Raw genomic sequence first — 10,983 nt, 5'->3', positions numbered from 1 at the left:
TTACATTTATGTCCCATATTTCTTATTTATATTTTGTTTTAATTAGAAAGTTAAACTGATAATTTTGTTTTAATTAGAAAGTTAAACTGATAATTTCATGAAATTTTGATTGACAATGAATGTTTTATTAATTAGTATAAATTGTGAAAAAAAAAAAAAAAAAAAAAAGAAGAAGAGAGAATCCACAAATAGATACTGATCTGAGCCTGGCCATTAATTGTCGCTCAAGTACAAGTCTATCTTTTTCCTCTTTCCCTTCTTTTCTTTCTCTTTCTCCAAATATTGAAACCATCAAAAGCTCAGAGGGGAAAAGGAAGGACGGGCGGAAACAAAAATAGAAAATAATTCAAGCTATTATTATTTTATTATTAAAGGTACTGAAGGAGCGAGCGAGCGAGCAAGCAAAGAGCTGAGTCTGAGTGTCCGTCCAAAGCAGATGCAACGGGCAGCCGGCAGAAGCAGCGGCGGTGAAGTGAGTCAAGGAGGAGGCGGACTCGGGCGGTACAGCTCGGCCCCAGCCACATGGTTAGAAGCGCTGCTTGAAGACGACGAGGAGGACCCACTGAAGCCGACACAGTGCTTGACTGAGCTTCTTGCCGGCAACACGCCTTGTACGACGGTGGATCCAGCTTCGTATGATGGTGCAGCTGGGTACCTTAGTCGACAGAAAAGCTCACCGGCTGATTTTAATGGCGGCGGCGGGGGGTCGGGGGGATATTTCGCCGGGTTTGGAATTCCGGCCCACCTCGACTTTGTGTCGTCGTCGTCGTCGTTGTCCCCAAACAGCCCTTCTTCCTCTGCTAATAAGAGGGTTCGGGAGCAACAGCAACACCACTTTTCCTCCGACACACATGTGGTCAGTTTTTTATTTTTTATTTAATGAATTATATGGTTATTAGTTTGTTAATCTAGTTTAATTAATTAATTAATTATAATTAAATTTAGTAATCTGGATTAATTTGTGAAATGGCAGAAAGTGGAGGAAGGAGGATTGGAGGATTCGGTGGGTTGCAGGGTGAGGGCCAAGCGTGGTTGTGCTACGCATCCCAGGAGCATTGCTGAAAGGGTTTGTAATTGCTTCCATTAACTTAACTTAATCACTCGTTACCTACACACTAATTGTATATATTTCTCCAGAAATTTGAAAGGTGAAGGAATTTATTTATATTAATTATAAGATACCAAATTTAATTTGTTGGTTAATTTGTTATATTGTAGGTCAGGAGGACTAAGATCAGTGATCGCATAAGGAAGCTTCAAGAGCTTGTGCCCAACATGGATAAGGTACACCCTTGACGCTTGACCCTCCCTCCTATTCATTTTATTTTTATCAATTTTTGTATAGTTTTAGGGCCCCGGTTTTCTACACATTTTAGTTCTTCTAGTCAAGAAATTTTCCAAATGTCCGGTATTCAAGCAGATACTTCACGTGTCGTAAAATAAGTGGAGGGCCACAAAAAAAAATTATATTATTTACTCCACTTGTAGTATTACATGTGAAGTACCGCTTGAATACCTGGTACTTGGAAAAATCTCTCCTTCGAGTCCTGCATCACTTACTTTAACCATGTTTTTTATGATTAACATTTGTGTCATGAATATTCAAAACTAAGTAGTGGTGAAATTAATTTAAACTATAGAATTGTATGAAAAATCATATCTCAAACAAATTTAAGGCTCGGTTTGGATTCTCAACTATTTAGATTTTAAATCTAGGCAATCAAATTTTCGTAGATTTGGAGTCTAGATGTTTGAATTAAACATTTTACAGCATAAGATAACTTACAGAAATGGTAACAGTATATGGTTGATGTATTATTATTATACCCATTTTATAGGTTTTTAATTTAAGCAATTAGTATCTAGTTTATGATGAAATCTTAGAATTCAGACCCACGTCTATTCTAAGTTGCATCAACTTTCCTTAAAGGCTCGTGGGTTGATGCTTGTTTAAGGAGTGTATCTACAAGAAAATTATCCCAGATAGGTCATTGGGTTATGAAGGGTTGTTTTAATTATCTGCATCAATTTTAATGGTTAATAAACATTTAAATGATTTCTTGTTTACTTTCGTATTTTCAACTCCTTTCTTCTCCGCTTTTTATTGAGATGCTAAGTTATCACGATATGCAGTAAACTGTAAGCATCCATTATATTTCAAATTACCATCAAGCTTAACCCGTAGGGTAACAAGTTAGGAATGTTACTGATAAAGATAATCTCTTTTAGATAAAAAAAATAATAATAATGGTCAAGAAAATTACAATGAAATGAGAAAAGTACACTAACGCATTTTTTCCCATAGTCGACCCCACCTAGTGGGAAAAGGCTTTGTTGTGTTGTGTTGTTGTTGTAGAGGTCGCGAGTACTCTTTGGCTTGGGGGCTATTTAAATAGAGTATTTCTATGCACAGTACAAAGGTGGAGCCAGAAAATTTTTTGTGGGTGGGCTAGCTAAAAAAATTACCCCAAAATCAAATGATATATATATTTTTTTGCTACATACATATTATATGCAAAAATTTAAGTTTAACTTCTGTGCTTGGTATGAACTCAATTAAGCTTCGCATTTGCATACCGCAAAAATTACAATGAATCATTAAACTTACATATATTTAGATGCAAACACAAGAAGAATATAAAAAACTTGACATCTCAATTACAAACACACAGCTAGTACAAAGCAAAACAATGAAAGTAGATGTAAAGGCAATATTAAAAAAAAAAATTGATTGAAACTTATTGCTGAATCAAAGCAGAATAATCTTGAACAAAATGGTATCACAATTTCTGTGATAATTTTTATATTTCTAGTTGTGCTATATAGTCGCTAGGCTAGTTTCATTAAAAAATAATTCTTCTTGCAGATTTTTTTGTCTATTTTATTAGACTACGCAGTAAAATACATGTACAATTATACATATTGCCACAAACTTTCCCTGGGCTACAGCCCACCGTAGCCTTTGGTGTGGCTACGCCATTGGCACAGTAATCGTTGCTATAATGATGATGTGGTAGCAATACTTTTCATGCTTCAAACTGTAATCACTTGAATCTTGTATTGAAGAATTTGAGTGAATGAAATGCTTTAAGAGAGTAGCACGTGAGCATTTTTCTGTGTATGGAATAAACGTCATGTGCGGGAACAAGTTGCATCGCCGCAGCTGCAGTGAAGCCATAACAGTAGAGCGATTTTTGAAAAGAATATGTATATGTTGGTGAACTTAGTGTTATTTTGGCCATTGGTCTCACTTGCTTATGGAGAAAGTTATTTAGGGAGGCAAGGTTGACTTTTATGATTCCCAAGTCATGCATACTTTATAAACGAGAGAGGTTGTACCTTCGGTGGAGCAGAAAAGGTGCAAATATGATGGAGCTGATGGATTTTGAACATTTGTGTCTAAAGGAATGCTAGTATTTTGAAGGAATATGAGGAGAGGAGGTATCGCTTTTGTGGGAACGAGTGTGTTGTTTGGCATTATAGTGGGCTTCGGTTTCTAAATAGCTTAAATAAACACTTTCTTCATCCATTCGGATTGGGCTGTGGCTACAATTTATTGAGATTGTGGTGTGTGTTATGTAATTGCTGGTTATTCAATTTTGTAACATCATAGGACTGCTTGTCCCATGATAGTGTAATTGTTTTTGTTTCATGTTTATTAAATTTTTACCTTCAAACTTGAAATCCTAATGCTTATAAAACTCGAGTCCCATTCTCTTGGTCACCTGGTGACCAAGGATACATGGTCACTTACCCATGGATTAGATATCAAGGGTTGAGATTAAAACATTAAAAGCATATCTAATCCTTGATATCAAATCAAAGGATGAGGGACCATGCATCCCGTGGTCACCAGGTGACCAAGAGAACATTTTTGTATAAAACTCTGTCTTTCCGACTTCTTAACCCTAGCATTTGTAAAACCATCTTAAAATTTTCTACAGAAAATAGAAACCAGAAGATATTTTCAATAACTTCAAAATCTGTAAATTGTGTATTTGAACCTTGTCCAAACTTTTTATGTGTTTTGTGAAACTAAGCGGACAATTGTTTGGTGTGGTGCTTCTATCGATTTTCTTTGCAGCAAACTAATACTGCCGATATGTTAGACGAGGCAGTGGAGTATGTGAAGTTTCTTCAGAAGCAGATTCAGGTATTATATACATTGACCTTGTTGACGAAACTTTGTCAAAATGTATTGTTCCTCAAACAAGAAACTTGGGAAAGATTTGAATGGAAAAAGTTTACATTAGCTTTTCCTTTCTTGCTCCCTCTTTTGAATAAGATGTTATGTCTATCTCTGCTGTGTCATTGAAGGGAAGTTACGTAATAAAAAATTTGAAACATGGCAGGAACTTTCGGAGCATCAGCGCAGGTGCAAATGCATAGCTAAAGAATGACGAAAAGGTACCCGAAATGCCTCCTACTGTGTAGTGTAATTACTAGATATATTAATTTCAGCCAAGGTTCATCATGGCGGTGGTATGTTGATAATCGTTTCTAAAAGACTTACCGTTGTAATTTTGAGATATACCATACCTAGATTCCATGATTATGCAATTAGCTGCTTCTACTTGGAAAAGTTCAATCGGTATGATTTTGGTATTCACTTCCAAGGAAGCAGATTATTGTTCTAGAATTGTATGACAGGATTTTTTATTTTATTCTTAACATTCTTCATGTATGCATCTGTTACGTTTACTATTGTGTATCTGGATATTTATATTCATAAGGTTTTCTGTTACATGGTGAGGAGCCGTGATGAGGAGCTATATAATTAATAAAATCTTGTGAAATTCTCAGAGCTGTCATTAACTTAAGTTACTGTGTAACAATAGCATAGTGATATTGAGTTTTGATGTGTACGTTGTCATCGCGATAAAGGAGGATTCAGGTGAGAGATTATCGACTTGCATATGGCTTATAGTTATTTTGAATAAATACAAAATGATTTGCTGTTTACGTTAATTGTGCAGCTAGTTTACATCTAATATATATATATAGAGCCTAGGGAATTTCTGGATTAGCATTTTTGAGTTAAAGGTTCACCAATGCATTCAGCCATGATGCTTTAGTTTGTGAAACATATAATTTTGGAGCTTGATATACGGACGAGAGCGTAATTTGTTATCATTCTTGGATGATTTATGATCATTTCGACGAATTGCAACATGAACTTGTAAGACCATCTCCAACCGAAGGAGAGTCAGAGGGCTCGTTTTAGCTCTCTGGCCCTCCAAGAAATTAATATTTTAATGAAGAGTGCATGATCATATTTCTTATCATCTTCAACAGAGAGCCAAAGGGCCATAGGGATTGTTTTAGTCCTGTTACAAAAAATCGTCTCCAAACGATAGTCAAAGGGCTAAACATAATTTATTATTTAAATTTAAAAACTACAACTTATATTTAGAAACTACAACTTAAATTTAAAAGCTACAAATTAAATTTAAAAACTACAACAACTTAAATTTGTAGGAAAAAAATGAGAATTTTTAAATATTTATTTACAAATTTTGGCTGAAAAAATGTTGTTAAATGTTTTTTTTTTATGTTGTATAATTTTTATTTAATGTTGTTTCATGTTACTTAATTTAATTTAATGGTAGGAAATTATAGGGAAAAAATAGAATTTAAAAAAATTTGTAAAAAAAACCAAAAATTTGTAAAAAAAGTTGGCTGGCTCATTTGGCCCCGCTGGTTGGCCTTTTGGCCATTTTTTGTCCAGTGGGGTTCACGAGCTCTTTGACTTGACCCTCAGTTGGAGACAGTTTTCGGGTCATTTTCGGCACTTTGACCCTTCGGTTGCAGATGGTCTAAGTATGGTGTCTATCTGTTCAGATGGGTTTAGTTGAAAAATTGTAACTAAGCATTGAGACGCTTTCAACCTGAATTTTCTTGAGAAGCTTCATCTATAATGTCAATTCCGCACAAAGTTTGGAAGAAAAACCAAAGCGGAATAAGAAATGTAGGATTTGCTTGATAACTATTTGGTTTTTAGTTTTTGCTAATCAAAAAGAGTTAGAGCTATCCCGCTTGTCTTTTGTGGTTGAAGCAGAAACCTTGGGTTGAAACTTACGATTAGATCTAACGAACATTCTGGTGGAAGATTCTTAAATTTTGATCAACCTACTTGGTGGAGAGAAACGACCATCATGCCGTCTTCTTTCACTAATGAAAGATATGTGGAGTTTAATGGTGAATGTTCGGGTTGCTCATATTCGTCATGCTTTGCGTGAAGCCATTGTTGCACTTGCAGATGGTCTAGCTTCTTTGGGACATTAGAAGTCGAAACCAAGTATTTTGGTTACGAGTCGCAACCAAATTGCGATTGTGATGATGTTCAGGCCGAGTGAATTGTGATTTCCTGTTGATGATGATATCTACATTGATACTATTCACGCCAAAGTGTTAATAAATTATTAAATTTGACATCGTTGAAGTAGCTCAACTCATTGTTCAAGGTCATTGTTGAAAGAACATGTCTTCCGAAAATCAACCAACGACTTAGCAAGAAAGAAATCCATCTTATTGGACGGAATTAAGCTGATGGTCAACGTTACTACATGTTTGACTTTAGAAGATGATGAAGTGGTGCAGTCTGTCATAAAATAATTACCCAACTTTCAGGCTAAATCTTCCGCTGAAGATTTTTCTCCTGTATTAGAACACAGTTGGTATACCACATTATCATATAAGTAGAGAGAAAATATATTTTGTAGCATTTCTCCATTTCTACTATAACACGTTATGTATCGATTTATGTTTCGAGTACATCTCTTTCATGGGAGAACAAAATCTTGCCGCTCCATCTCTTTCCTCCAATTTTTTTAGCACAAACACAAATTAGAGCATTTTCAAAGGAAATGTCAAAATTACCACGTAGGCATACAACAATAAAAAATGACGGCAAACTCTCTCCAACCGATCCTTCAATTTCTTATGTGGCGCTAAGTCATTTAAAGGCAAAGTCTTTTTTATAACAGATGTCAAATTTATTAAATGATTTTTTAATAGAATAATATAAGATATAATAAATGTTGTTATATTTTTGAAATATTTGATTGGTTACCTTAATCATTGGACTCCACAAAAAGATAAAAAAATTATTAAATGATATTATTATTTAACATATCGGGTGAAGCAAAATATTGTACAAAGTGGCAAATTACCATATAAGCTATCAACCATCATTTTGATGTTTAAAATTTGACATCTTCTTTGGAGATGCTCTTAAGTGACAAAAAAAGCAAACAATAACTAATGAGCATGCAAAGACACAATAGTCGAGGAATTAATGGGAGGCCCGTCCCACATTATTTCCACGCTTGAGCCTGGAGCTGAGCACGCTCATTGGAATACAAATTGTCGTTTGGTAATGCTAGGAACGATGGTTCAATTTCTAACTATCATCATCTGGTAATATAAAGAACGACGATTTTAGAGGACAAAACTCTTCTAGTAATGCTAGAAACAACGGTTCAATTTCTAACCATCGTCTGGTAATATAAAGAACAACAGTTTTTAGAAAACCAATTGTTGTCTGATAACACTAAGATGGAAGGAAAACCAACTTTTTAAGAAATAAGGGTGATGGGACGACAATCCTATTGTCCTCATACAGATACAATTTTTCTTAATTTTATTTTTTACTAAAATCCAAATGCAAATGAAAATCCAGAACTTGCAAAATTATGTAATGCTAGTAACAAAGTTATCCAAGTTTCTGGTGGACGAACCATTCTCTCCCAAAGCAGCCACAGCCATCCTCCCAATTTTCTTGCTCCTCTCCCTAAGCACTCTCCCTTCTTCCGACTCCATCAACTCCCTCACTCTCCTCTCCAATTCCTCCCCGCTCACGAACCCATTTTCCTCATCTCTCTGCTCCACTGCAATCGCCATTGTCATTGCCATTTTCATGTCCGTCGATAGAATAAATTGTAGTTATGATGCTTGAATTATGACTGAATTGTAGCTTGATCCCTCAACTAAAAATTAGATTTGGTCCTTGAATTTGACAGAATGTGTAGCATTAGTCCATCATGTTAATTTTGTTGGATTTTCCGTCAATGTGCTTACGTGGCAGGAATAAATTATTAAATAAAATTATTCAATTTTAAGAATGGAAACAAAACACTTTAAACTATTGGAATAAAAAAGGAGAAATGCTTCAGGAGAGAGAGGGGTCCATACCTCACAGCTTACCTCCATTCTCCCCCTTTCGATGACATTCGCCCTTGTATCTCTCCCAACCACACGCCACAGCCGATCCCACACCATCGCAGCCCCACCCCCGACATTCCAGCCGCATTCCATAATAAATTATGCACCAAATGCAGCGGTTGGTATTGATTTTTGGGTTTAAAGTTCTGATTGGATCTTGAAAGAATTAGGTACAAGGTTTGGTGTGGACGGCAGCGTTGCTGGTGAAGGAGATAAAAGAAAGCTCTTTTCCTTATTTTATTTTTTATGTTTTCAAAATTTTCATATACTATTATTTTAATTATTGATCCCATGTGCCCACCACGTCAGCATATTGATGGAAAACTTAATGGTGTTAGTACGAAATGACTAATGTTACATATTTTGTCAAATTGAAGAACAAAATCTAATGATTTTTAGTTAATGGATCATAGCTACTGTTCAACAATAATTCAGGGACTATAGCTACAATTTTCTTAAATATACCTAATACATTAAAATTAGGAAGCAGAAGTGAAATAAAACATTAAAATATAATTAATAAATGAGGTGATTAAATGTATTAAGAAATGAAATTTAGACTTTAATCCTAAACAAGATTATAGTCTAAAAGTCATCTTTTCCAAGGATTAAAATAAAGTTTTCTATTAAAACAACACTAGATTCAAGTTTCAATGATCGTCAAGTCTTATACATACACAGTTTTTCTTTATCTTATTATCTGGATGATGCTAAAGAGACCAAATTTTTAGGCTATCTTTATAAACCACATTATATGGCAGTTAATGGTTTGACTTCTCGTTTAATTCATTAAAAAGTGGGTCCAAACATCAAATTGCCACACCATTTGGTCTACAAAAACTAATCTAAAAATTTGAATTCCCTTGTTGTAGAGCCTATATAACTGGAGAGTTATTGAGAGATGGGAATAGAGGTGGGGCAAATATAGAGAGAATTGGGGGAATTCTGAAGTGTATCTTCTCAAACCACTTTACCTTTATTTATAATAGCACATAAGGTAATTTCCTTACCTTTTAGGTATTACATGTTAAACATAACATTATCTAAAAGATAGGACATAATTCGAATAGGATTTGGATTTACACAGTCAAATTCTTAACCAAATTAAAATTGCAACATCTCTAACATTTTCCTTATTTTTCAACAAATTCCAAATGCAAGTGAAAATCCAGAACTTGCATAATTATGTAATGCTATTCACAAAGTTATCCAAGTTTCTGATGGACGAACCGTTCTCTCCCAAAGCAGCCACAGCCATCTCCCCAATTTTCTTGCTCCTCTCTCTAAGCACTCTCCCTTCTTCCGACTCCATCAACTCCCTTACTCTCCTCTCCAATTCCTCACCGCTCACGAACCCATCTTCCTCATCTCTCTGCTCCACCGCAATTGCCATTTCCATGTCCGTCGCCATAACGTTCCTGTTCAAATGCTGCTCCGCGTACAGCGGCCAAGCAATTATTGGCACCCCGGCAACAACTGCTTCCAGCACCGAGTTCCATCCGCAATGCGTCACAAACCCACCAACCGATTCCTTCTTCAACACCGCCATCTGCGGTACCCATGATTTTACTACCATTCCCCTGTCTTTGGTCCTCTCCAAGAACCCTTCTGGCAACACACTCTCCAAATCAAAGTCGTCAACTCCAAGGACCTGCTTTGTTTTCTCATCAACCGGCGGCTTCTTCACCACCCACAGGAACCTCTGCCCACTCGCCTCCAACCCTTTCGCTATCTCCTTCAGTTGAGCTGCAGGGAATGATCCCCTGCTTCCGAAACAGAGAAATACCACGCTTCGACTTGGCTGCTTATCGAGCCATGACAAGCAGCCCTCTTCGGCCGCAGCGGGATCATTACCCGATACTTTTTCTTCGTCAATCAATGGTCCAACGTAGTACACAGGCGGAGTTGGCCCATCAGGAACACACAGGCCTTCAGCAATGGCCTGGAGGATGGCAGGTGACTCGAGCTCTTCGAACGTGTTGACGATGATTCCTTTGGATTTGGGAAGATTTGAGCAAAAGGAGAGGAAGTCCCAATAAGCAGGGTCGTCTCGGTCGAGCACCGGTTCGAGCATGTGTATAGCCTTCAGAGGAGATTTCCGTCCGGGGAATTCGAGAACGGTGTCGGTAAGGTCCTTTAAACTCTGGGTGGTTTGTTCATGGATCTTAGGGAAATACAAAAAAGCAGCCAGAGCTGCGGCACCAGAAGTGTAGAAGTAGTATGTGGGGATGTCGAATTCCTTGCCAATGGTCAGCGCGGAGGTGCAGGAGAGGTCGATGATGAAGGCGCGGACGACGGCGGATTTGGAGATGTCTTGGAGGGCACGGCGGACGTGGGGATCGTTCTGGCGAACGAAGTCGACCATGATTGCGGTGCCGCTGATGTTTTGGGTAATTTTACTGGTGACGCGAGGGAATTGGCGGAAGGAAATGGAAGGGTGGGAGTGGGAGATGCGGCGGATGTAGGCGGGGATGCTAGGGGTGTCGAAGAGGCTGCCGCACGTGTAGAGAATGGTGATGGAGAACTTGTGGGTGCCGTAGCGGTGGAGGATGAGCTTGCCCAGCTCCACCGTGGAGATGATGTGCCCCATTCCTGGAGCTGCGTAAAGCACTACTACGTCTCCCATGGCCGCTGCTGCTGCTGATTTGTTTGCGTTTGGTGTTGGTGTGTTGTGCTTTCTGCTGAAATTATCTGATTTGATTTGAGAGAAAATTCAACTGAATAAAAGTCAGGAAAATTCTAACCGGCGCAAGCTCTCAT

General features: G+C 37.3%; 1 protein-coding gene and 1 pseudogene across 3 annotated transcripts; one reads left to right on the top strand and one right to left on the bottom strand.

Moving 5' to 3' along the window:
* The first annotated feature begins 215 nt into the window (after positions 1-215).
* LOC137718770 (transcription factor bHLH80) lies at positions 216-4,744 on the top strand. 2 transcript variants are annotated; one of them, XM_068458306.2, is made up of 5 exons: positions 216-856; positions 974-1,066; positions 1,219-1,284; positions 4,085-4,153; positions 4,353-4,744. In XM_068458306.2, exons 1-5 carry the CDS (start codon positions 437-439, stop codon positions 4,398-4,400), a joined length of 696 nt encoding a protein of 231 aa, XP_068314407.2. In that variant the 5' UTR covers positions 216-436; the 3' UTR covers positions 4,401-4,744. The 2 variants fall into 2 exon arrangements, with proteins under 2 accessions (XP_068314407.2, XP_088554326.1); XM_088698200.1 differs by having other exon boundaries at positions 4,318-4,528.
* A 4,436-nt stretch (positions 4,745-9,180) lies between these two features.
* Positions 9,181-10,983, bottom strand: LOC137718406 (UDP-glycosyltransferase 88F4 pseudogene; annotated as a pseudogene). The gene has a single exon (XR_015965793.1). The product of XR_015965793.1 is annotated as a UDP-glycosyltransferase 88F4 pseudogene (transcript).

The sequence above is a fragment of the Pyrus communis genome, chromosome 8 (assembly GCF_041283825.1).
Source record: "Pyrus communis isolate YQ-2024b chromosome 8, ASM4128382v1, whole genome shotgun sequence".
Lineage (NCBI taxonomy): Eukaryota > Viridiplantae > Streptophyta > Magnoliopsida > Rosales > Rosaceae > Pyrus > Pyrus communis.
Note: the sequence above shows the minus strand (reverse complement) of the source record. Positions and strands in the feature narration are given on the sequence as shown.

Bases quoted from the DNA above. Each gene is read 5' to 3' on its own strand.
- LOC137718770 (XM_088698200.1), top strand. From the start codon at position 437: ATGCAACGGGCAGCCGGCAGAAGCAGCGGCGGTGAAGTGAGTCAAGGA. The intron at 1,285-4,084 runs GTACACCCTTGA...TTTTCTTTGCAG, and splicing joins TTGTGCCCAACATGGATAAG to CAAACTAATACTGCCGATAT. The intron at 4,154-4,317 runs GTATTATATACA...GTGTCATTGAAG, and splicing joins TTCTTCAGAAGCAGATTCAG to GGAAGTTACGTAATAAAAAA.